This window comes from Archocentrus centrarchus, chromosome 23 (assembly GCF_007364275.1).
Source record: "Archocentrus centrarchus isolate MPI-CPG fArcCen1 chromosome 23, fArcCen1, whole genome shotgun sequence".
Taxonomy (NCBI): Eukaryota; Metazoa; Chordata; class Actinopteri; order Cichliformes; family Cichlidae; genus Archocentrus; species Archocentrus centrarchus.
The window spans coordinates 3414247-3441809 of record NC_044368.1 but is presented as its reverse complement, the minus strand read 5'-3'; the positions used below and the strand labels follow the sequence as shown (position 1 = coordinate 3441809).

At 41.0% G+C, this 27563-nt stretch overlaps 1 protein-coding gene across 1 annotated transcript in view; it reads left to right on the top strand.

Annotated features, from left to right (window-relative positions):
• The window catches only part of LOC115773465 (thyrotropin-releasing hormone-degrading ectoenzyme), a 220608-nt gene that overhangs the window by 67109 nt on the left and 125936 nt on the right, over nt 1–27563 (top strand). The window contains exon 4 of the mRNA XM_030720212.1: nt 5861–5987. Coding sequence (XP_030576072.1) covers nt 5861–5987 — 127 coding nt within the window. The remainder of the gene's footprint in view (nt 1–5860; nt 5988–27563) is intronic.

The following is a 27563-nucleotide window of genomic DNA, read 5'->3' as shown; positions in this document are numbered from 1 at the left end:
TGGATCATGTTCACATATGGTTTCTTCTTTGCATGACAGAGCTTTAACCGGTATTTGCGGAGGGCACAGTGAGCTGTGTTCACAAATGGGGATTTCTGGAGGTGTTCCTGAGCCCACGCAGTGATTTACAGAAACACACCTGTTTTTTATGCAGTGCCATCTGAAGGCCCAAAGATCACAGGCATCCAATATTGATTTTTAGCTTTGTCCCTTACGCACAGAGATTTCTCCAGATTTTCTGAATATCATTGACACTACATAAAATCATCATAAGAAATCTTCACAGTTTTACACTGAAGAACATTATTCTTAAATCGTTCTACAGTTTGTAGATGCAGTTTTTTTGCAGGTTGGTGAACATTTTTCCATCTTTATTTCTTAATTTTTTTAAGCTCTTCTTCTCTAAGATGCTCTTTTTTGTATCCAGTCATGTTACTGACCTGTGGCCAGTTAACCTCATTAGTTGAAAAATGTTCCTCCAGCTTTTTTGTTTTCAGTCCAGCCTTTTGTTGCCTCCAGCCCAACTTTCTCAAGATGTGTTGAGCTAATATTTTCTAAGAAATAGTTTAGAAATATGTTTTCTATGTTTGATTGTGAATAAAATATGGGATTATGACATTTGCAAATCATTGCATTTTGTTTTTGTTTGTATTTTACACCATGTCCCAATGATTTTTGGAATCAGGGTTGTATAATTTTTTTGCTGTTTACCTTTTTAGACATGATGACTATTCTTTGTTACGGTTCCATTAGCACCTCCCACAGAGTCATAATTTTGATATTGAGTGTTTTGTATCATTAAGTGATGGTAGCTGCTGCTGATGAGGCGTATGAACTGTAGGAGTATGCTGCACAGTGAGATTAGACCAGCTGACCTCAATCACTGGATGTCTACTGAATAAAGCAGCATCAGAAGCTAATTTTCTCTTGCAAACCTGACACATGCTTTTTTTCTTTTTTTTTTTTTTAATGAAAATTGACTCAGATGGAGCAGATGTCTGTCTGTCTGTGAGGTTGAAAGACTCACTTCAGTTTAAAGAGTCAGAATCACAAGAGGGCAGATTGATACCACACCAACAAATACTAAGTTAGCATCAAAGATTAGAAAATAGAAATTTCTGTTTTCAGTTTTCCTTCACAGTCAGAGAAAAACTCCTCGTGTGTGTTTAAACAACCTCAATGAACTTCTGCACTGCAGCTGAACTTTTGTTTACTGGTGGCTGGAATATTAAAATCATAATAGGTCTTTATTTTAAAATCTTTATCCTTTTTTGGTTGGCTTCACAGAAGCTGGCGGCCTGTGGGCTGGTCGTTCAGGTGGTGCTATAACAATGAAAATCTTGCTGGGATCATTTTCTGTTTTCTCTGGTGCTACCAGCAGGTCAGAAACTTTCACTCGCTGAGTCCAACGACCACCAGATTATTTTACATAAAATATTAACCTGCACACATTCACGGTCCTCATGGGTGCATGATCTTAGAATTTCCAGTGGCAGAACCCCGAGGTTCACGTTTGTTGTTTGGATGTTTCAATTAAATTTGGTTTTAAATGCTCATTCTTCTCAGGATAAAGTCTAAATTTGTGTCTATTGTCAATGTCAACATCAACATTTGTGGTCATGTCAAACTGCTGACATTGAAGGAACAGTCAGTTGTTTTTTACATCTCACCTCCACCTTCTTGGACAGAAGTGAGCTTCACTTCATCGACTTGTAGAGGAATCCTTTTACAGCCTCTAGAGTAAATAGATATGGACAGCCTACACTCACTACGGATGAAGGGCTGCCAGAATGGTTTGTCCTACAGCGGCCACCGTAGCTAGGACTATGCACCTGAATTAGAAAGGGTAAGAGAACAGAATTCAGTTGACTGCAATTTCAATCTACTGACATCCAGCAGCTTAAGTAGATTTTTCAGGTATCTGTACTTTACTTAAGTATTTATTTTTCTGACTACTTTTTACTTTTACTCCCTACATTTTTACACAAGTATCTGTACTTTCTACTTCTTACATTTTCAAACAGACTCGTTACTTTTTAACACGTCAGAGAGAAGTTTTTATTTCCGGTCAGTGCGCCGTCAAACATCAAACGATCTGACCCTAAACGGAGGAATAATAACACATAAGAGACAATCGTACTGGCGTATCCTCCATCATCGGGGCTTATCTCGTACAAAGGGATTAAATACGCAAACCCATACAATTAATGTATCATTTATAGCGCTATAATCAGGGGTCACAGCGGGCCGGACCGAGTCCGTAAGTTGGGCTGCGGCACATAAACAGCTTAGCTAGCGCTACTGAAGAGGAGCGAGCACGAAGGGAGTAACGTGTGGCAGGTAAATGCAACGTTTCTAAATGCTCAACAAATATCAGCAAACACACAAAGTGTGTGCAGTTTGTTACACAGCTAGCTAAAAGAAGAGCTGCTGTATTTCAGGGACAGCAAAGAGAGAGAAGTTCACTCAGAGATGGAGAAAGAGGACAGGAGAGGAAGAAGAGAGGTTAGAATTAAAGGTAAGGACTGGAAAATAAACTGAAGTATGCTGACGTTGTGTAATTCAAAGATTCTATGAAAATGCTGCAGTTTAGGTTAGCTTGTTGTACTGTATTTACAGTACAGCTCTGTGTTGGACTGGAGCACAGTGTTTGTGTTCATGGTCAGAGTTACAGGTTACATCAGTGCAGCAGAGATGAGTTTGAATCAAAGCTGCTGATGCTGAGATTCATTCACTGAATCCAACATTTCTACAGCCTGTATGCTGTCAGTGTAGGGGATGGAGATCAGCTCAGAGAGCTGTGAAATACTGGGTTACATCTTTGTGAGTTCACTTCATCCACACAGAGCAGTAAACCTCAGAGCAGCAGCAGCAGGTCAGCTGATCACAGCCTGCACACCAACATCATTTACTGCAGCTACAATAGAAAGCTGTGATTCTTCTCCCCATGCAGAGCCACTACAGCTGATCTTAGGGTTCCTCCACCTTCTGAATCCCACTGTAACCCCTGAGTATCCTCATGTTGGTGTTTAGGTGGAGGCACAGTCACCCTCTACTATGGAGGACACAGAGAATAGAGCTGTGTTTAAATTCCCTTTAACAGTTTGTGTCCTACATAACAGATTCAAGCTGAGTGCATTCATTAGGATTAAAATTTAGATTGGAATAACATTTGTATTCTCATGTAATATTATTTTATATTATTACAATAATATATAATGAGGTTCGGTTAGTTTTACACAAAAATAGCAGGTAGAAACATCCTCCAAAGAACTACTTTTACTTTCCTACTTTGAGTACATTTCAGAGCCTGTACTTTTTTACTTTTACTTAAGTAGAGAAGTTGAACCAGTACTTCGACTTTTACTAAAGTATTTTTTAACATAAGTACTTGTACTTCTACTTAAGTACAGAATGTCAGTACTTTTGCCACCTCTGAAGGTAAATGATGTCTGTAAATGAGTGAAGTCAAAACATTGTGAAACTGGGCAAATCCATCTGACCGTGATGATGCCCCATGGCCTGCTTTAATGGTGCTCTGACTCATATCCAGATGAACGTGTTGGAGACATACAGAATGAATTCAAATGTCTTTGTATTTCAATAGAAGCCGTGCAAAATTTAGCATTGTGTTTTTTAATTGTGTCTTGGTGAAGCTGTGCACTGTTAAATGGGGTTAAAAAAAAGGGGGTGAGGTGAAGCTGCTGTCACAGCTCTGCAGTGAGAAAGCTGTGATTTTGCTTTCACCCACAGCTTGTCAGTAACTGTGAGGCACAAAAAAAGAACCTCTTCTCAAGTACAAACTGCCATCTGCACCAAATAATAGAATCACTTTTGAAACAGCAGATGATCATTTCAATCCCAGCAACAGTGATGAGTTTGAGCGTCTCACACATGCGCTGTCAGCATGTGCTCCTGCAGCTCTTTCAGTGAGGTCACCAGCCCGACCGCTGAACCACCAGAGCGTGCTGATAGGCGCAGAACCATCGTGTGACCCGGTACTATTGATTATTGATTGGAGCATGTGGCAGAAAAGCTTTTTGTGGTGGTATTGGTAATTGTAGTGGTTGATGTACTAAATATACTATAATGCATGTAAGATGAATTCTTCTTTCCATCCCATTTTCTTCCACTTTTCCAAGTCAGGGTCTGGGGGGACAGTTCAGGAACAGTTCTCCATCCTTCTTGAAGGACATTCAAAGCTCTCCTTTGGATGTCTCTGCCTTTTGTTCTGTTCTCTCTCAAGATGATGCCACACTGCTTCAGTAATGCTGAGGTCCAGACTTTGGGGAGGCCAATCAATGACTGATGGTGTTATTGTGTTTTTTTTTCTATCCAGGTATGCTTTTGCTTCCTTAAGCTCCTTCACAGCTGCCCCATTTCTGATGATGCTTCAGTTAACAGTAGATGGATCAGCTGAAGGTCCAGATGCATGTCTGTGTTTCAGGTCTTTGCTGGATTTTTTCCTATTTTTAGGACTTTCAGATCCTGCTTCTTCTTTTGTCCTCTACTTGTCCAGTTTTCCCCACTTTGCACACCAAGCCAAGATATGCCAGGTTTTTGGCTAGTACTGTAGCTCTTTGGGAATCACCTTGTTGGTGCAAAAACACAATTTTATGCCTGCCAAACTGTGTTATCTTTGGCATTTTTGTTGTTGTTGTTGATTCAATTAAAGAAATGGGAAAAAAATGTGTTTTACAACAGGCAAAATAAAGACAAAGTGTCTAAAAATACAATTTAAACTTGTTTTTTTGCTAAGTTGTCTGTTATGTGTACTGACAACACTGGTTCATTTCTTTAGTTATATGCTTTTTTCATACTTGAATGATTTAAACGCATTCCTCTGAAAATGGTCGGGTACAAGGACTGGGCTGAGAATGAGTGAAAAAGCAGCCAAAGACCTTCAGATAGCCTGGACAACTATTACTCAAGAGCACTTTAATAAAAGAGTGTCTGGCTCCTTGGAAGCAAAAAATAAAGAAAGTGTGGGGTGATTTGAGACTCTTGCACAGTAACATATATTAAAATAAACACAAAAAGGTTTATGGATTTTTGGTGCTTTGAGGTGAGAGCCCTTCAGTTACATTACATTCAAAAGAGACAACTCCACAACTAGATATCTCCAGAACTAGGCAACTCATAGCAAAGCAGTCTGTGTGGCCAAACAGCACTACATGTCAACAGAAAATAAATATGTAAACTTGATTTGGGGTGAACAGTCCTTTTAAATAAATGATGCTGCAGCTTCAACTCCTGTCCGATAGCGAGCCCACGCAGCATTAGACTGTGAGAAATATTAAAATCCACCTGAAGCAGAGCTTTTAACTTCAGTTTTTTTTCTTTTTTCTCCATCTACTGTCAATATTCTTGCTCACAGTTGTAAATCAATTTTTTTCTTGTATATTTGAACCACAGTCAACTCGACCCCGTTACTCTGTCAGGAGGGGAGAACATGAAGTCGACCTCGATCAGTGATTCTCTCTGTAGATGTGACCCACCGAACGCAGACCTGATTCCATTTGTTTCTCTGCAGATTTTGATAAAAACGTCCCTCAAATATAATTTTTTTTCTCTCTGCAGATTTGAATTTAAACCACCCCTGATTGTATTATTTCCCCTGACGAGTTTAATATACATGCAGCCTTCTCCTGTTTGTATCTGCCAAATTTAATTTCCCTTTCTGTATAGATTTGAAAAAAAAAAAAAAAACGTGGTTTAATTCCATTTTATTCTCTGTAGAGCTGAACATATGCTAATTCCAATTTCCTTTCTCTGTATCTGTTTTTAGATCCATCTCTATTAACATCAGCCTAATTCCATTTCTTCTTCTTCTTCTTCTTCTCTGCATCTTTGTCTTCAGATCCGTCTCTATGCCCGGCCAGATGCCATTTTGAGCGGAGCAGGGGACTACGCCCTCCACATCACCAAGAGGCTCCTCGGATTTTATCAGGACTACTTCAAAGTCCAGTACTCTCTGCCCAAACTAGGTAAGGCTGCTGACGTCCTCTGCTTCCTCTGACGTTGCGCGGGCTCGTCTCCTTCGTTGTCTTGCCAGGATCTGCTCAGTGTGCGCCACAGCTCACAGACTGCGTGGAGCCGAAGTAAAGGCAGAAAGAAACACTTTGTTCCCCTGAAGTCTGATTTCCTGTCAGCATTCATTAAATAAAAACCACACTGTTTACTTCCCATCCCCCTGCTGATCCAAATTAGGAAAGCGAAAACAGCTTCCACTTCCTGGGTGGCTCATTTTAGGGAAGTCAGCCAACTCTTTGTCCTTTGTACAATTACCGTTAGGCTCATCAATTTTCACTCATATGAGGCAAAGAAAACACACTGTCCTCCTTTTCCTTCTGTGTGTCAGGGGGCTACAGCACGATTACATCTGGGAATTGAATCTCAGCTGGTCCGTGTCAGCCCTACATATTAAACACTGACCGTCAGAGTGTATTTTTATTAAAGGAGAAAAGGGTTTGTCTTTATCCTCATCAGAGCAAGGTTTCAAAGTATTGAAGTTCAGTGCCAACTTTGTCCCTTCATCCTTTATATTTTTAGACTCTTGTTATATAACTGCTTGAATTAAACTAAAGGAAATGTGTGATTGCCTCATTGCAGAAATAAACTAGTTTAAATGCCTTACAGTTAGTTCTTTGAAGCTTCTGAATGGATTTGTATGGTAGTGACAGCTGACACTGGACCACTGCAGCTCAGACTTAACTACTGCATTTAAAGTGTAAGCTGTAAGTAGCTATGAAAGCACTTCTATCAGCCTGCGTGATTGTTTTTTTTGTGTTTCTTATATAGATGAAATAGTTAAATGTGTGGGTCTTAATGGAACTGAAGCTGAACCTGAATTTCAACTAAGTTTGAAATAAGTTTAGATTAGAGCGGTGAAAGGACTTTTATCAGCCCGTTTTTCTACTTTTCTTACATTAAACTCTGTTTTGTAGTTGTGAAATGAGCACGTAATTGAAGATGAAGCTAAAGTTGAAAGAAGTTAAAGCAGCAGTTTGTTGAGTCACTCAAAAGTCAGTGCTTTGTAGATCTTGTGTGTGTGTGTGTTGTCTAGGGGTTGAATTAGCACCCTAAGATGGAGTGTAGCTGAGATTAGCTGACCTGCACTGCTGCTGAGTCTCTTTGTGGGTTTGACAGGACATAAGCAGATGTTTCACGATCTATCATGATTTTCAACACTAGACGGCATAAAGTTTGTATAAAAGCTAGAATTTGGCTTGTGAATATGATCACATCATCAGCTTAAATTTAAACTGGCATCTGCTACCCCTGCTATAACTTTTTTTTTACCCCTGCTATAACTTAACACTGACCATGAACAGCTCAGCCTGCTCAGCAGCAGCCCAGCACCGTGCATTACTGCAAACTGACCAGTTTAGCCTGCACTGAAAGGTACTAAACCGGCCTGTTCATCAAACTTTGAATCACACAAAATTAGTATACTTCAGTTTGTTTTTCAGGAGGCTTCCCAAACATAATTCCAGCAACGCATCATATTTAGATTCAATATCCTATTAAAAAAAAACTCTAAAATGAATCAGCAAGTAAGCTTCAAGTTTATGAAATCAGACTTGCTGGGCAGTCTTTGAAAATAACCTCATGCTCCTGTTCTGTCCTCTAATCTTCCCTCTTTCTCCATCTCTGAGAGTGAATGTGTCACTCACTGTTGTCTTTTCTCTCCCCGGCTGTATGGCATTTCTTCCTTATTACTGAGCAAGCAAAATTAACTTGCTTGACAGTATTATGCATTAATCTGCCCATCAGATTTAATCGCTCATTAACTGAAGTGCCTGCTTTAACCCCTCGTGTGGCCATAATTGCTATATATGAGGAACTTAATGGAATTCGACCTGAACCTGCAGTTGAAGAACTGTAAAAGTTGAAGTGGCAGCAAAAGATGAAGACATGTGTGACAGCTCATGCTATAACCCTTTAAGAGGTGAAAATAAGTATTGAAAGGAGATGAAGTGTCAGCTCAGTTGGGCAACAAATCAATATGTTTGAATTTTAGATTGCTCACCATCTCTTTGTCTATTTTGGAGTTTTTGGAGTTGTGGGCTAGTAAAATGAAATGAAATGGAAAAAAAAGAAATATTAACTAGAAATGTCAAAAAAATCTCAATTTGCTGTGGCATGCATATTTGTTTTGTTGCCCCAGAGATCGTCCTCGTTCATAGTCACCCGTGGGTTGCAACAGTGTCGCATCTCAAGTGCAGACTGAATAACCATAAGTTTGTTCCAGATGCAGATAGTGGAAGATTGAAGCAGAGACACTGAAATTGAGATAAACAGAGTGGGATGACAGCCAAATATGTGACCACAGATTTCCAGTCCTGTGTATTTTGCTTGAAAGAACTCTTGTGTATCCAGCCCAGCATTCAGAAACGGTCTGGACTCTTTCCAGTGATGTATAAGATCTTATCTGTGGGCGCAGCAGAATGCTGCAATTTGCATTCAGAAGGAAATTGGTCTAAATCTGATTTGAATTTAACTCAGACGTTATGGATTAAGTGAAGCCAGTTCAAAATGAATCAGTCAATACATGGATATTTTTCATGCCAAAAATATGTAAGGTCTAAAGTTTACATTTTTTTTGTGTCAATAAGGGTGACAGAGACCATATTGTATTAATCACTGCCAGTAAACACCGTGGTATTCATGAATGTCCCGGCATTGATCTGTAGCCTTGGTGAAAACAGTAAATACTAACACAGTACTTTGATTATAAAGACTTGGACAGAAATGTATGCATGCTCCTTACAATTAACTATAAATTCCTTTAATACGCAGTACAGTCGCCTGGCTATGAAACTGACTGCTTTCTCTCGAGATCCCTTCAGGAACAGAGTTTTACACCCAAGTATGCAGGCTGCCTGGACTTAAAATTAAATAAAAATAATTGATTCTCATCTTCCAGGAACCATTTGAATTTCCTGTGTAGCCCTAAATGGTTGAGGAGTTACAGTAATGTGAAGGGCACGTGGTGAAATCTGCTGATTTTTCCGTGTGTTATTAGACAGCAGTACCTTCTGAATGCTTTGTGCTACCACGATGTGCCAAATATCTCCATAAAGCTCGTCTTCTCTTCTTTCCGACAACATTTTTCTCTTTAGCAAAAACGGTAACCGAGTTACGTTCATTTAAAAAGTGTGTGTCAAATGTGCAGGCTCATAGTAAATAAAGGGTTAAGCGTAAAGACCTGGAGAGATACGTGTCCGCCATCATGAGTCTGTAGTGGTGTTATGTGTAAAACTCTTTCCTCAGGGCTTTTACTTTAAGATGGATAGATGTTTCGAGGCTTTTGATAAATAAATTGTCCCATTAAAGGTATTGTGCAGTTTGTTTGTTTTTTTTAATCAATTTTTGGACATTTAAATGGTTTTATAGTGGTTTCTGTTGTATTTGTTAGATTTTATTTGCTGTTATGTTCCTGATTGATACTCTTTTCCATTTATTCTGTGTTTACCCTGTCTGCCCTTTTATTCTGTAAGTTTTTGTGCTGTTATTTTGAAAGTTGGTTCTTTCTGGATTTTTTCTTCCCTCTTGTTCTTTCTCCAGCCCTCGCTGTCTTGATTGAGTTCACCTGTGCCTTATTATCTGTGCCTCCTGGTGTGTCTGTAGTCTGTTTTCAGTCAGTCTTTGTTTCATTGTCTCTTCTCCTACATTTGGCTTGTTCTTTGTTCTTTTTTTCAGTATAATTAACTGTTGGATTTTTGTTGTTGTTGTTTTTCACCCACCATCACCATGCATGGCATTCTGTTACTTTCAGGTAGCTATTAAAGTACCTGATGTTCAATTCAGTTTCGCCAAATCACAATCAACAGTTACCTTAAGGTGCTTTATGTCGTAAGGTAAACACAATGCAAAGAAATCTGAACTTCTGAATTGAGAACTTTCATTAATTCAGCATATTTTGGAATTATGATGCAACGGAGATGTTGTTGCATAAAATTTGTGCAGCACTTAAATACTATATTAGCACACATTCCCATAAACTCGTACAGAACCTAACAGCAAATACACGAGTCTCATATTTGGATCTATCAATCATCCACCCATCTGTTTCTTAAAAGCATATCCAGTTGGTGCTGTGTTGCAGCTGGAGTTTGTCCCAGGATTCATATCCACCGTGATATCAGAGCAGGTTCAAACTCAGAACCTTCTTGCTGTGATGCAAACATGTTACCACTGTACTGCCCTTCCACTCACCAGTCATTTCAAAAACCTGTCCAAAATATAACACCTAAAGTTAAACTCAAACAAAGCTGAAGTAATTCTAACCTTATACCAAAACAAAGTTAACTTCTTTAGAGCGAGGGCAGCTGTCAGGCTTTGCATAATTAAAGCATGCCACTTTTTAGTGTTTCAAGTGTCATTTTAACACAGCTTCCTTAGTGATTCACACTCACTTGGTGTTGGCTTTCAAGATCCCTGAAAAGCCTTCAGCTGATCCAAAATGCTGCAGCTAGAGTACTGACAGGGACTAGAAAGAGAGAGCAGATTTCTCCCATATTGGCTTCTCTTCATTGGCTCCCTGTTAAATCTAGAATAGAATTTAAAATCCTTCTCCTCACCTACAAGGTCTTGAATAATCAGACCCCATCTTATCTTAAAGACCTCATAGTACTGTATCACCCCAACAGAGCACTTCACTCTCAGACTGCTGGCTTACTTGTGGTTCCTCGGATACTTAAGAGTAGAATGGGAGGCAGAGCCTTCAGCTTTCAGGACCCTCTTCTGTGGAACCAGCTCCCAGCTTGGATTCAGGAGACAGACACCCTCTCTATTTTTAAGATTAGGCTTAAAACTTTCCTTTATGATCAAGCTTAGTTAGGGCTGGATCAGGTGACCCTGAACCCTCCCTTAGTTATGCTGCTATAGGCCTAGGCTGCTGGGGGGTTCCCATGATGCACTGAGTGTTTCTTGTCATTTTCTGTGATTATACCCCACTCTGCATTTAATCATTAATTATTATTAATCTCTGGCTCTCTTCCACAGCATGTCTTTTGTCCTGTCTCTCTCCCCCCTCAGCAGATGACCCCCCCTCCCTGAGCCTGGTTCTGCTGGAGGTTTCTTCCTGTTAAAAGGGAGTTTTTCCTTCCCACTGTCACCAAGTGCTGCTCATAGGGGGTCGTTTTGATTGTTGGGTTTTCAGTATAAAGCGACTTGATGCGACTGTTTGTTGTGAATTCTGATAAATAAAATTGAATTGAATTTGAATATTTTTGGGAGGCATTTAATGCTAGTTAGTATTTCTTCCTCTACTGTACCAGAAAACTGAACTAAGTCAGTTAGTTGAGGGTATATAACAAAACTTTATATTTATAGAAATATGATCCTTTTTTTTTTAATCTGTGCTTTCTCAGTTTTCCTCCTGTAGCACCTTCATCCTTTCTGCAGCAGTGTGCATCCACTTTGCGCAGCCATATTTGCTGTTTACCCTCCTTCCTGTCCAGATTAATGAATCCTCTCAAAACAGTCAAATTTCATCTCATCCTCTTTCTTTTGTTCTTGTGTCTTTGTAATTATTTGTGTTTTATTCTTCTGACCTGCCAGAATCAATTAGCTCTGTTAGAGCGCTACATTTCTTTTTGCCTCTCATCACCCAAACAAGCTAATGTGATCACTGTGGCCCCATATTGTATATGTCAGACACTTTCTTGCTGTCCACATTCATCCATCACATTAGAAATTCACTTTCAGTCAAAGCTTCCTGTTTGTTTTTATCGGCTCAGATTAGGCTTGACATTTAATTCCACCCTCCCTGACCTTTACAGTGATATTAGCAGCATTAACAAGCTGCCCCGTGCTGAGTTAAAGGTGACGTTGCGTCCTGTCGTCCAGACCCGGTCGCACAAAAGTTTCAGGTTAAAACCCTGAATCTCTAAGATGTCAGCTTGTGAGGAATGGGTTTTATTGGCCTGTCAAATCGGTCTTATCTTTTATATACTGTGACAGTGTGAAAAATCTCTGAGAGTGGAAATGAGAGATTCTGATACAGCAGCTATGGCGTAATGAAAGTAAATGTAAAAGATACTTAGCATTAACTGTAGTGTTTAAAACATGTCCGGAAGAAGCCCTGCCTCATGTGTGTTGTAATGTACATATTACAAATGAATTACAGATACTGCAGTCCGCCTGGAGGCAGCTGCATGTGTTGATGTGTTCTGGAGGCATATGGTTTTCACAGGGAATCAATAACACACTGAGGACATGTAATGAAGGGAAAGATATTTGGAGTGACGTGCAACAAAGGTTCCCCTGTCAGATCCAAACTGAGGAAGATGCAATTCATGGCGCATGAAACCTCCAGGCCAGGAGGGACTGCAGCACGATGTCAGTAAAAGATGCACTAGAGATCTTGTAAGAGAATTTTTAATTTAACTTGGAAAATGAAGTAATTATCTGGTGGAATACCATGTACAGAAGTGTTTATCTTGTGGGCATAAAGTCAGTATGTCTTAATTTGGGTACTTCTATTACAGATTCTATTGTGTATGATATGTACTATACTACACCAGTCAAGCATAACATTATGACCACCTGCTTAATATTGTGTTGGTCCCCCTTTTGCTGCCAAAACAGCTCTGACCCCTTGAGGCGTGGACTCCACTAGAGCCCTGAAGTTGTGCTGTGATATGTGGTACCAAGATGTTAGCAACAGAGCCTTTAAGTCCTGTAAGTTATGAGGTCGGCCTCCATTGATCTGACTTGTCCAGCAGATCCCACAGATGCTTGATTGGATTGAGATCTGGGGAATTTTGAAGCCAACACCTCAAAGTCATTGTTGTGCTCCTCATACGTGTCAAAGTAACATCCAGATGAATGGCAGGACCCGAGGCTTCCCAGCAGAACATTGCCCAGAGTAACACACTGCCTTCACTGACTGGTCTGCAGCTATGCAGCCCCAAACACAACAAACTGTGATGCCCTGTGTATTCTGACACCTTTCTATCAGAACCAGCATTAACTTTTCAGTAATCTGAGCTACAGTAGCTCGTTTGTTGGATCGGACCACACGGGCCAGCCTTCACTCCCCACATACATCAATGAGCCTTGGCCTCCCATGACCCTGTTGCTGGTTCCTTCCTTGGACCACTTTTGATAGATACTGACCACTGCAGACCGGGAACACCCCCACAATTTGGCCCTCGTCAAACTCACTCAAATCCTTACACTTGCCCATTTTTCCTGTTTCTAACACATCAACTTTAAGGACAAAATGTTCACTTGCTTCCTAACATATCCTACCCATCAACAGGTGCTACGATGTAGAGAAATCAGTGTTATTCACATCACCTGTCAGTGGTCATAATGTTATTCTTGATTGGTATATGTTCTTAGTTGTCTAGTTAGTGAATTTCAATAAATGCTGGTAATTTCTAACAGTGAGTTGTGCACTTACAAAAAAAAAAAAATTACATTTGTGATGCTTCACTTTTTTTTTTTTTTCAAACCAATTGATGGTAACATCAAAAACTTCATCCAAGACAATGTCTGAGGTGATCCATTAGTCAAAATGTTGCTGTGTGGTTTGGATTACTCACTTCATGTGTAATCCAAAGGCTTCATATCCTCACTGAAACCGCAGCTGGCTTGAGAGAGATCATTTTGTTTTCTCACAATCTGGTGTTCAGGACACTGTGAGGGCTGAATGTTTTTTTGAGTGGAAGAGCAGGGTGTGATGATACCAGGATAAACCCACATTTCCCATCATGCTTAGTTGTGCTGGGGTAGAAGATGTAGTGTAAAGGATGTTTCAGTTAGCGTGCTGCCACTGTGATCCTGAGCAAGAGTCAGACTCTCATATAGATGGAGAGTCACCCGAGGGCTGTTGAGTTATTGTGCCAAACAGTAGTCCAATAATCCCCAGATGTCCTCTCAGTTCAGCGTTTTGAAATTTTGAAACTCAAATTAGATCCAAACTCGAGTGTCGACTGTGGTAAATACACGAGTGCAAAGAGAGCGAAGTCTCTGTGTGAATTCCTCTTTGATTTGTCTTTCTGTTTTAAGTTGAGTCAGATATTTCCTGTATGTGGATGAAAGAGTGTGTGTGTGTGTGTGTGTGTGTGTGTGTGTGTGTGTGTGTGTGTGTGTGTGTGAGCTCTGACTGAATGCAGTCTTCCATTATAAATTAGCTTTGTGTGTGTGCCCCCCTTCATCTGCATATATGCACATAACCATGGATTGTGTGCATTCATACTGATGTTGACATCAGTTTTTACCACAGCTTGCCTCTAACCCCACCCTACTGTTGCCAGCTTTCTCACTCTGTGTGTGTGTGTGTGTGTGTGTGTGTGTGTGTGTGTGTGTGTGTGTGTGTGTGTGTGTGTGTGTGCGGTCCCAAAGCCTCAGGGCTCCATCTGTTGTCATGCAGGGCATCAAGCTCCCCTGAGAGAGCGAGAGAGAAATGATGAGCTGCGATACAAATTTAAAGGGACAGAGGGAAAACGGCTCTGCACAGACAGATGACGGGCCATAAAAACAGAGTAATAGCAGGAATAATTTTAGCTTTTTTCCCTGTTCGAGATGAGCATTAAGGTGTCAGTCCGTCTGTCCAGCTCTTCTTCCGCTTCACATATCCCGACATCTACTTCTTAAAAAAGTGCTGAATGTATCAGGTGGATGGTAATTAAACCAAACGGTGTCATTACTGTCTGGATATATTCATGATAAAATATATATGGATACCTTGCAGAACTCAGAGCAGCTGAATCATCCTTGTATTTCCTGGAAGTTTCCACAAAAATCGGTGACATCACCTTAATACAGCCTACTGTTGATAGCATAGCTTTATTCACAAATCAGATACCATTAAAATGCTTGCTTATACTTTAAAGTAGGTGTAGAAGAAGAAAACATGATCAATGGAGAAACAGCTGGATGTTTAAAGTAAGAAGTGGTACTCATATATATTATATTAATATTGGTCAGCTACATGACTGCATCCCTTACTTAACTAAACCCACCAATTTAATCCAACTATCTAAAACCAGGACATATCAAGCATAATTAGTTCAGGCAGGCCACAGAAGTGAAGACCCATAGAGCTCAAGGTCAGGTCAGTCCATCTGAGGGCTCAGCTGACACCCCTCTGCACATCCAGCTGCCAAATCTTACGCAAGACGCTTTAGTCGGCCCACAGTTGGATTCTGCAAGCCACTTTGAAACCTTCTGACACCCCAGCTCCTGTTTTCATGTTACATCTGTTGCCATACATGCTCTGCTGCAGCCTTACTGCTGCTCTCATATAAGAGGAGGGAGGTCACAGAGCAGAACCAAATCTCAGTTATTCCAAATAGAAGTAACAATCGGCTTTTTGCTGTAGTGGTCATGATTGAAGCAACAAAATTCAAAATCCTGCTTAAATAAATGTCCATAAGTACTGGCAACAAAATGAGCTTAAAGTATCAATAATAGAAGTAATTTTTTGCAGTAGCGTGTCCATGGTTATTGATGTGAGTGAGCAGCATTTGTTCCTTGGAGCTACATTACAGGATAAATCTGAATCTTTCCGCTTGTATAAAACACTCTTTGGATTTTAATGCATTTACTTGCACAGTTCATCTATTTTACTTGCATAGGGTATTGTCTCATATCAGAATACTCAAGTCATGCATTTACTGGTAATAACAGCTGCAGCATTACCCCAGCTGCCAAGAGGCAGGGTACACCCTGGACAGGTCACCAGCCTGCTGCAGGGCTAACACAAAGAGAGAGACAACCATTCACACCTATGGGATATTTAGAATCACCAGTTAGACACGGAGAGAACATGCAAACTCGTCACAGAAAGGCCCCGGCAAGATGGTGGCTTTGAACCAACACCACACCACCATGCTGCCCTGACCAAATATGATACCCAAAATATGGACTCCATTTTAGGCCATTAGCTGCTGCATTTCACAAATATTTACGCCTTCTCGAGCCTCCGAGTGTGAAAGTAGTTTTTTACCCTCATGAATACACCATCTGAGTACTTCAAGTGCACTTTGTGGAGCTTTACTTGACAGTGCGATTTATGCAGAATAGCAGCAAATGTAAATACGTAAAAGTTCACATACAAAAGAACCTTTATTCATTTTTAATAGTTTGTATTTTCTTTTATAAAAGTTTTTCATTTATTAGGAAAACTTTACTTTGTTTGGCAAACTGCTTCTAACTGTCAAACATGACAAGTGACAACAATGCACAATTAATACTACTTTCTATTTCAGTGCTTGTAAGTTATTTCTTTAAAGTTATCATCTGTACAGGGACTAGAAATAAATAGACTTTGAGTGCAATGGTTTTACTAAAACAACAATGAAAATAAACAGGCTGCCTCAAATTTGGACTTCAACACATGCACCTGAATGTGGTTCCTTTGCATTTTTTGGTGCATTAAAGCATAATTTTAAATATGCTGAGAAATCCCAAATTTCCTTTGGAATGTGATGTAGTTCAGGGAGAGATTCCTGAGCTCATTTCAAATGTTTCCTCCAGTTCTTAGTAAGGACTACGATACACCTGCTCAAGGAAAAGTGTTGACAGGATAACGTCTGAACTTTAAGTTACCACACTGTCTTCAAGCAGAGCTTCAGCTGAAGTCCTTCACAGATGCAGCAACAGCTGCAAACTTCAAGTTTTAGGAAGGTAAGCCAATCAGATGATGTCGCCGGTGACAAGAGCAGATGGGTTTTTGCTGCAGACAATGAGTGGATTCAGCCAGTGTCTAGTTAGTTAACAGGTGTGTTAGCCATGTGCAAAAGTTTTCAATAATGCTGAGGAAGTTAATTTGTGACTATCTGAACTGATGTTAAAAAATGTGACCGTCGCTTAAGATGCAAGTAAAGGATAGAATCTAAAAAGTCCAAATCAAGCGTTTCAGTAAACATCGGAAGCAGGACCGAAAAGCCACAAGCCTGTGCTCCATGAAATCTCTTCATCCATCTGTTTTCTTCTGCTTACCAAGTTCAGGGTGGAGGTGAAGCTGAAGCCTGTCCCAGCTGTCACAGGGTGAGAGGATCGATATACCCTACATGGGTTACCAATCTGTTGCAGGGCTAATGCAGAGGGACAGATGCTGACATTCACAGCTGTATGGCCAGTGTAGAAACACCAATTAACCTACTGTGCACGTCTGTGCAGGCATGTCTGTGGGCAGCACAGTGGCGGATAACACCATCGCTTTGTAGCAAGAAGGTCCTGCATTTGAGACCACCGGCCTGCTGGGGTCTGTGTGGGTGGATATGCCCAGCTTCCTCCCTCAGTCCAAAGATGTAAATCTGCAGTCTTGAAGACAAATATGCTGATTACAATGCAAACAGTCTTTGAGTTTTAGTATTTAAATTTAACAGAAAAGTAATGCTAGCAGTTTCAAATGATTTAAGATTAACTATGAAATCCACTGTGACTGAATTCCAGTCCACAGCATCTTTCATTATATCATGGCTGCACTGACGGAGAGACCCTCAGGCAGACTCGGACTTGCAAAACAGTTCAGAGGTTTTATTTATAAGCTCAGGGTTAAATAGCAAAGTGAATTTAACTGCTAATGTGGACTCGGAGGGGAAAGCAACTTAAAGTTGAAGCTGGAATGCTGAATTACAGAGTTCACAGTCAAAACTGAAGTTAATCCATGAGACAGGTTCCAGTAAGGCAACAAACTGAGGAGCAGCACACTGAGAGCTTCCTGGGAGAGGAGACGGGAATGTGAGTCACACACAACAATCTGGAAATGAGTGGAAGGAAAGCCGGCCCTTAAGTATCGTGGTTGATGATGTGACAACCCAGCAGCCACTGACCACACCTGCCAGAAACCCAGTCACCTGAACACCTGAGAGCGAGAGGGAGAGCGAGCAAAAAGGAGAGTGGAGGGGTAAAGGCTCCGGGGAACCACGACTCGTTAACGTAATTAACCTGAATCTTTTCCCCCTTGTAGCTCAGATTGTTGACTTAGATAGATGCTCAAGAACAGGAAATGAAAGTGAAACATCTGCAGCAGGGACAGCAGTTGGGTTTTCTCCCAGAATATCTGATGTAGGGTAAGCATTTAAACGCCGCCCATGAGACCATGAAACATTCTTTCCCATGAAGTGTTTTGGAGGGAAACTCCCAGCCGGTCACTGAGCCTGTTTCTATTGTAGATCTCTTCTTGTTTAAAGGGAGTTCGTCCTCCCCACTGTCTCCAAGTGCTGCTCGCAGGGGATCGTGTGAATGAAGGCCTTGAGACAACTGTTGTAAACTGGTAAATATAAAATGATACCTCTGGAGTAAAGTTGAAATTCCGACTCCTGTCCTTGTAGTTTTCACTGACATTCAGGATGCCAGGTAGTGATGCAGTCCATCACTCCGCCCACAAAAAGGTGAAGAAACAGAAATTTGAGTGGATTTAATTTGCTAAGTAATGCACTTTGAGGGAGGGGGAGAGGGGATTTACCTGGTACATTTTAATATTAAGTGAAGTTTCAGGATCCAACTTAGACCAAGGTGGAAATTTTCCACACCCAAACCTGTCTTTCTTGTTCCCTCCTCTATTTCTTTGCTTCCTCCACTTCACTTTCTTGTTGCTTGCAAATGAAACCCAGAGATACTCGAGCTCTTTCACTTTCAGCCCAAACTCGGTCCCAGCCTGGGAGTTAGTTTTTCCTCCCGTTCTTTTCAATTGCGAAGTCAAGATAACTAAAGAAGCGATAAGGGGCCTCTCCAGGCTTCCGTAGAAATGTATTTGACTGTTCCAGCGGAGCAGAAATCTTGCTGCAGCAGAGCGAGCGGAGGCTCAGGTGATCCGACTGTCAGGAGAATTACACTGAATATCTGAGTGTGTCTGAACGTGTGTGTGAACACGCCAAGTGGACTAATGTGCTCTGTTGAGTTCTGGCTCCATCTGGGATCCACAGAGAGACAGCACCGCCTGAGGTCCAGCACACACGCCGACACACACCTACATTCCTCTACTTGTGTATCTTTTCATCTTTTCTTTCGGTCTTTCTTTTTTCCCGCTTTGTCCCCGGCTCTTTCTCTCATGCCTTCGCCTCGGGGTGACACACAACAGCAGATGGACTAGACTGAAATGCACACATGCTCGCGAGCGCACGTATTAAAACACACACACATGTGCGTGCAGAGCTGCAGGCCAGTCAGCTGTCTGCCTGCTGCTGCCTCAGTGAAGATGAGAGCTGGAGTCTCTTCCAGTCGTCCGAGCCATTCAGAGCTGTTTGAAGGAATTTAGCATTAATATTCAATAAAGTGGAGAAGACATTCTTTTCCAGACCGCAGACTTTACAAAGTTTCCTCACAGAACAAAAAGAAATGAAATCTATTTTACCCTGCAGAACATCTTCTACCACCAAAAAAAAAAACAAAAAAAAACTCATGTTTGAAGCTTGTGATGAAATCCCAAAGTGTCCAAAGTTGTTGAATTTATTGGGCTCAATGCTGGAGAAATGTATGCAGAATGATTCCCGGTCCGGACATCTGACGTATTTCTATTTGATGAATGGTGCAATCATAAACGCATAGTATTATTGGATGGAATATTTCAGTGTTGAAATCAAATAAAGAGGATAAGCTGGGGAAATAACAGCACCAGCACAAAAAAAAAACAAAAAAACATTTGCATCACTAAAGTTGTCTGAGACTCAAAACGGCCCTTTTGGCAAATATTAAACTCAAAGTTTATTTCTTATGCATGAATTATGCTTCTGTGGTGAAGCCTATGCATGTGGCCACCAACATTTGGGAGTCTGCAGGGAGGCAGACGTCAGGTTAGGTGTAGGTTTCAGAAAGGTTTGCATTATGAGGTTGTAGGTTTAGTACTAATCCTCTGTATTACTGTTTGCCTGTGAGTTCAGCATTGAAATGAAATGACTGTTCCACTTTTCAAATATTTGTTTCGCTCAGTCTGGGGCTGCACCAATCCCATGGTCCTAAAAATAAGTTCCAGGGGAAAAAAAACTCCAGAAAAAATGATTTGCTATGATTATTGCCCAAAGTACACACATGTAGGTGGGGACTTTTTATGCCAATATACTGTAGCAAGCATGTTGTGTCCTTGACACTCCTGCACATCTGGGCCAATACAAACTGCTGTGGTTGTGACACAGCTTTCACAAACTGCTCATTTTACTGCACAAGTCGACTTTTTCCCCAACTGACTGATGAATATGGTAAAAATATTTAAGTAAATTCAAGCATGTTGAGTCCAAACCAGCTAAATCGGCGTCGTTATCAAGAGCAGGGCCTTGAAAAATGTTTAGTTTGAGCAATTAGTTATTTTTAGTTAACCTCTTAACATCTAGCAGGTTGTCAGTGACCTCTGTACACTGAAGTTTCACCTGTTTGGGATACCCTAAAGAATATCTCATAACAGAATAAATATAAAGACTAAATGCATGTAAGGGACTTCATTAATAATGCAATCTTCTAGTTTCCTTAACTGCTTCATTAGCATGTGGCTAAAATGCATCCATCCCATAACCCTACCTGACTACTGTGGCCTACTACAGACCTGCTAAATATTAAGTGGTTAAAAACATTGATTTATCACTAAACACAAGTGAAATGTTCAAGAGGTTAGTTGTTTGATCTTAATTATAAAAATTAAGGGCATTTTCTGGAGTTTGCACACTAAATGAAACCTTTCTTCTACACTTATCAGATCCTCTTAGTGCCTTTCTGTCCTTTAAAGATGCTCAGAATACATTCTCTCTGTTAACTTTGTACTGCAGGCACACAAAAAAGATGGAAAATGAATGAAGATGTTATCACTGTTATCCTCCTCCAAAGTCTTTTAGCTACAATTTCTTTCCATGACCTCACCGCTGAAAGGTAATTTGGAGCCCAGTCTGTGGTTCAAAGGACAGGATGGATGAGCGCTGGGTCTCTTTAGGACACTGTCTCTGTTTCAAAGCAGTTTGGGAAACAGCCAGAGGTGAGGAATTTATTTCCAGCAGTGAGCAAAGCAGAGCCCAAGCATCCAGAACCTCTAAGCAAGAGTTTAAAGGGATTATTTCCAAACAGCTAGAGGATGACAGTCACAGATGAGACTCGATGTCTCAGATCCTGAGGAGATACTGAGGAGAGCAGTGGTCTGTGGCCTTCACCTGCTAAACCATCCCCACTTTGGAGGTTGCGTTGTTGTCGCCTCTTCTGTTGTCACTGTCCTAACTGGACAGATTGATGTCACTTAAGTTTCACTGACTTTGTCTACTTCTGCGGTGATCAAGTCTTCCCTTAATTTTTTTTTTTTTGAGCTGAGTTGCTTTGCTGGTAGAACAATGCCTGCAAGGTGATACTGGGGAGCTATTGTGCTCTTTAGTTCACATATATAACATATTTACTCTTACAATTTTGGATGCTCATATTAAGCATGCCAAAAGATAACCTCAGCATATGTTTGAGCAGCCTGTGAGCCAGAAGCTCAGGCATCAGCCTGCTCTAAATACTCACCCTTTTCTGCTCTTTTATTTTACTGTTGCTAATATGCTCATCTCAAGTACACAGGTCTTCTGACGCCCCATCCCCCCCGTTTTTCCAAAACTGCAGCCTGCAAGGAGGGTCCATCAGATGGAAGTGTGCCCAAAGTGGGAGGAGCTAAAATGGCTAATTTCAGAGAGTGGATCAAGTGCACCGAAGGTCCTATCAGATAAAATTAGATTATTTTTGTGAGTCTGTGACTCGTGCAACAATACCCTACCAGAGTCCAAGCATAAAAATATAGATTGATAGTGAACTTTTCCTGGCATGCCTCATTTCTGAAGCTGAATATGGTTCAGGCCTAACAAACATCAGTCATGAGCAATAAAAAGGATCCAAGTTGAATTTCCATGTAATAAGGCTCAGCATCGGCAAACTTTCATTATTTTCCTGCATAAATAATTTTCCTTTAATTTCCTCCCATATTTTCCCTGGTTTTCTACATTGAAGATGTCGTGGCTTTATGCCCGAGTTTGGGGATCAGTGATATGTGGGCTATTGTCCAACCTGTCACCACAGCACAGTGAAATTTGCTAACTGATACTAAAGTGCATCATCAACTTAACTTCAGAATAATGACTTTCTACTTTGGACCCAGTCTAATAAGAAAAGTGTGTCTCATGACCGTGGGATCCAGAGCCAGCCTTAGTGATTTACAGTGACGTGCTGAGGCAGAGACCACAGAAAGTGAATTACATTCCACGTCTTCAAGCGACTATGGATGAAATAACCGCTGACAGGAAGTGGGTGGGACCCAAGATAAAATTTTCTCAACTTGCTGGTGAGCAACTGAAGTGACTACCAATGAGAGTGAAGCGTGCCGTCGATTGACGGCAAACTGCTGCTGTCATGCCAAGGTGAGACAAAACATGACACTAAAATGGAGCTGTGTGGTGAGCTGGAGAGTCTGTTTATGCTTTGGTGTGTTTTACAGTTAGCTGTAAAATTTCAGAATAAGAGATAAAGGTGATGGTGAATGATGTGGAGGCCTGCGGCCCTCGTGGAAGGCCAGGTTGGGGTTGTTGGATGAACTTCCTTGAAAAAATCGAGTTAAACATTCAGCGCCACAGTTGAGCAGCTTGCTTCAGATTGAACCTCTTCTCTCTCTGGTATGCAGTCAATACTCCAGCTTGATTAATGTATTTAAAAGCACTGTAATTGATTTCTATTTTTTTTCCTGTCATTTTCTCTCAGAAAACTCAGAAAACCTCAGACCTCAAGACGTGCATGATCTCCATCTATTGTGCGAGTGCATAGCTATTAGTGTCACTTCAACATGAGGACAGAGCTCATTATCCAACACACACTCACTCACCGTGTCTTTAAAAGCACCAATTAGAGACATTTAATCACTGTACTGTCTGGGCGAGTTACACTGATATAGGCAGACAGGACGAAAGAGAGAGAATCAGATTTAATGTGACTCAGCTCAGGCTTGTTAACCAACCGCTGAGACCTGCAGCCTCAGCAGTGGCAGCAGTAGGTGTGTTCTTAAGGACCGAAAAACTGTAATGTTTGAAAATCAGGCTCCATTTATTTGAACAAGCACAGTTAATATTCAGTAATGTGGAAATAACTCTGATGACATCTGACTGGGTGAAGTTTTAGACTCTTTCAATGTTTAAAGTCCTATTAATCACCCAGTACCATCAGAAGGAGATCCGATCAGCCCCAAACATTCAGCCAGAGTCACAAACTGCCTTCTGTGAACCACGAGAAGAAGAAGGAGACCTGCCACAGTCTCCACGGAGCCCTGATGTCTAAATCATAGAGGCAATCTGGCATTGCATGAACAGAAAAAAAAAAACACTGAGGCAGACGAAATCCACACAAGAACTGTGGAAAGTTTCCCGAGCTGCTTGGAGCAATTTACCTGCTGAGTACGTTGAAAAGCAGCTCTTCTAGGCAACGGTGCTTTAAAGACATTAGCGCCTAAAGCCTTTGCACAGCAGTGTTTTCTTTTTTTTTAAGATGAATTGAATTGGGCTGTCAGTCTTCAAGCTAAGCTAAAATTTGTGCATCCAGTATGCAGAGAAAAACGATCTCATCTGACACTTTGTAGGGACTTACAAAAATATCAGACTGCTCCTACACTTTTATTCCTTTTTTTAAGGTGCCTCAAAAATGTGAATCTTGGAGATTGAATCTTTGTATTTACTCAGGTTACATGTTGTTGGGCTTAAAAAAAGACCTGACCTGATTAGGATGCTGGCAGTTAGGAATAAGACTCACTGCTGCATCTATAGCATGTCTTCTAATTGATTAATTATTGCTAATTTACTGATTAAAAAATGTTTTTTCTAGCTCCATCACCAGGTGGATTTGTTTAGTATTTTGCTTTATGGCTAAATACATATAAAACTGATATCATCAGTGTCTGCTGCATGTGGTTTTTATAACTAATTAGAGAAGGAGAGCAGCAAGAGTGAAAGGGAAGGTTAAAAGATGGTAGTGAGACCTGCTATGATGGATGGTTTGGAGACAGGAGGCCGAGCTGGAGGTGGCACAGCTGAAGATGCTCAGAGTTTTATTGGGAATGACAACTACGAGATTGTCAAAAATCAGGACAGTTCAGGTTGAGCATTTTGGGAACAAAGTTAGAGAAGATATGTTGGAAGATGAAGTTGGAGCTACCAGGCAGGCGGGAAAAGAGGAAGACCTCAGAGGAGGATGCTGGGATAGGGTGAGATGGAGGTAGATGATCCACTGCGGCGTCACATAAAGGGAGCAGCTGAATGAAGAAGCAGCAAATGTTAGCACAGTAGCAGCCAAGACAAAGAGTGTGTGATTGATAAACACACAAGCTTAATACTTCTCCTGGATTACATGTTTATGCCTGAGTAAACCACAAGAGAGCGTTAATTGAGATACTCCATCCACAGAGTTCATGTGAGAGGCCATGCACTCCTTTAATGCACACTTTAAGCTTTATTGCAGTCTAAACAAATGAATTATAAAGCTACGTATAGAATTTACACCCCGAGGAGCTGCCACGATGGCATAAAACTCTTAATGCTGTTTAGCTGAGCATTTTAGCACAGTAGTCTGTGGGGACTGACTCCCTTTTAAAGGCAGCCTCAAGTGGTCATTTGAGGAAATGCAGTTAAAAAGCTTAAATCTCTTAAAGAAATTAAATGTCGCTGAACCCTAATGTCAAATTTAAATCTGCACATCAAGAAAATTTGTGATTTGATGATGAACAGGAGGGAGGTGAACTATGAGAGTTTGATCTGCGTGATCAAACTCCCTGAGCCTGGTTCTGCTGGAGGTTTCTTCCTGTTAAAAGGGAGTTTTTCCTTCCCACTGTCACCAAGTGCTGCTCATAGGGGGTCGTCTGTCTGTTGGGTTTTCTCTGTAATTATTGTAGGGTCTTTAAAGCACCTTGAGGTGACTGTTGTGATCTGGCACTATATAAATAAAATTTAATTGAATTGAATTGAATTGATGGGCTGACACAACTCCAAACCTCTAACATAGCATCTCTGTTTGTTAACACAACACTGACTCTAAAAATGACCACAGTGAAATTACTTTTTGACAGCTTATTTTGCAGATAAAAAATATTTGAAATGTTTCTAAAGAGAAACTTTTTTTCCCCATTTCCCTCTCACAGGCTGGCTTTTTCCTGGAGACCGCAGAGGACAAATGAAATCACGCTCTCTCTCTCTCTCTCTCTCTCTCTCTGTGTAACTGAGTGTGACTCGTCCGGACAGCCAGTGCAGTGATTAAATGTCTCTAATTGGTGCTTTTAAAGACACAGAAGACAGAGCGTGAAGCTGAAGCAGCTATTTTAGTGTCACTTCAAGATGAGGGCTCATTATGTAACATGCACATACACACACAGAGCGCACAGCTCTTTAGTGTATATGTGAACACTACTCTGTGTGTGTGTGTGTGTGTGTATGCGCGTGCGTGCACACGCTCCTACTCTGCTGTCATAATCAAAGACAAGCGGCTGAACAAATCATGGAAAATAGATTTTAAAGAAACACGGCAAAGAAAGGAGCCCAAACCAATTCAGGGGAGACAGAGATGGAAAAAGATCAACATTTTCCCAAAGATGTGCTGTAAGTAACACAGACACTGGTTCACCTGAGAAAACGCCGATCGATTTGAGTATTGATCGGTGGTCTGAGTGGATCCCTCTGTCTCGGCAGTAATGAGGCTTCATGGGATTTAAAACTAAACTTTTAAAACACTTTAGTTGACGTCTGCTCGGCAGAGAGGTGTGTCGAGTTTCAAATCCTCAGCAAGCACCAACGAGCGGGGAGGAAGCGTGCCGGTGTAACAAAGTCAGGATGCACATCGTTTCACATTTAAACTGAATCTAACAGGCACGCTGGCAGGATGGTTTCTTTAAAGTTGTTATAGTGCAGCTGGTATGACTTTAAAGCAGCCACACAACTGAAATGCTTTAGAGTTCGATGTAAATGTTGATCTAAGAAGTGTTCGTGTTGTTCATTCATTTTCACAAAGGATAGGAATCTTGTGGTGCCCTGGTTAGCTCTGTTACCTCACAGCAAGAAGGGCCACCACCTTTCTGTGTGGAGATCACATGTTCTTCCCATGCTTGTGTGGGTTCTCTCCAGGTGCTCTAGGCTCCTCCCAAAGTCCAAATCATGCTAGGTTCCGTTAACAGGTGTGAATGTGTTGTCTGTCTCTTTGTGTTTGCCCTGCGATAGACTGGTGACTGTCCAGGGTGTACCCTGCCTCACAGAATATATTCTGTGCCCTGACTCTCGCCCTGTGACAGCTGGGATAGACTCCAGCACCCTCACAACCCTCAGTTAGATAAGCTGAAGATGGATGGATGGATGGATGGATGGATGGATGGATGGATGGATGGATGGATGGATGGATGGATGGATGGATGGATGGATGGATGGATGATGTAAAGTAGCTGCTAAAAACACCTGAAACTTCTTCCACTGATTATTGCTTGAGGACCTGGTGACTCGTGTTGCTGCAGTGCTGCTGGAGCTGTGTTGATCATGATGGAGGACTGGCAGTCTAAAGGGTTACCCTCCTTAGTCCCAACTTTTCCTCATAGAGACTTTTTAATGTTGGCTGGCTCACTTTCATCAATGGGATTAAACCCAAAATACTCCTTATTGACTTGTTAGTACCTGTAGTCACCACGTTTCACTGCTCACTGACTTCAGTTGACTGTTGGGCCTGTAGATCCTGTGCTCTGGTGCCATTTATGCAATTCCACATCAATTTAGAATTTAGAAATGAGCAGTTCTGCCTTTGTGCTTATTTAGTAATACTCCAATGTTAATATTTACCATACTGCAGCAATATTGTCTTCCTTATTTTAGACTTAATATGAAACTGAAAATGTTTTTCTTTTTTATTATGAGATAAGAAACAGTAAACATGGAACCCCAAGGTACCAAAGTCTGTGGAAATAGTTCCTGTTTTTCCAAATTCTGTTCACTTTTATTTATATAGCGACAGGAAATCACAACAAACAGGCGCCTCAAGGCGCTTTATATTGTAAAGTAATAAACAATAATACTTTAATATAAATACCTGATTTTATACAATGAAAATGTGTAAATGAAAACTTTTCTCTGTCTATTGTTTGAAGAGTCAAGATTTACAAGGCTAAAAAATATTCACTGGACACTTTAATAGGTACACCTTGCCAGTAATAGCTTCAGAGCTGCTTTAATTCTTCATGGCACAGATTCAATGAGGTGCTGTAAATGTTCCTCAGAGATTCTGGTCCATGTTGACATGACAACATCACACAGTTGCTGCAGATTTGTCAGTCGCTCCCATGATGTGAATCCTTGTTCCACCACATCCCAAAGGTGCTCTGTTAGATTGAGATCTGGTGACTGTGTTTCAGTACAGTGAACTCACAAGGTTGAGATGATCTGAGCTTTGTGACATGATGCATTATCCTGCTGGAAGCAGCCGTCAGAAGATGGCTACACTGTGGTCATAAAGGGCTGGATTGGTCAACAGCTATACTCAGTTAAGCTGTGATGATTAAACAATGCTCAGCTGGTTTTAAGGGGCCCAAAGTGTGCAGAGACAATATCCTCCACAGCATTACACCACCAGCAGCCGGAGCTGTTGAT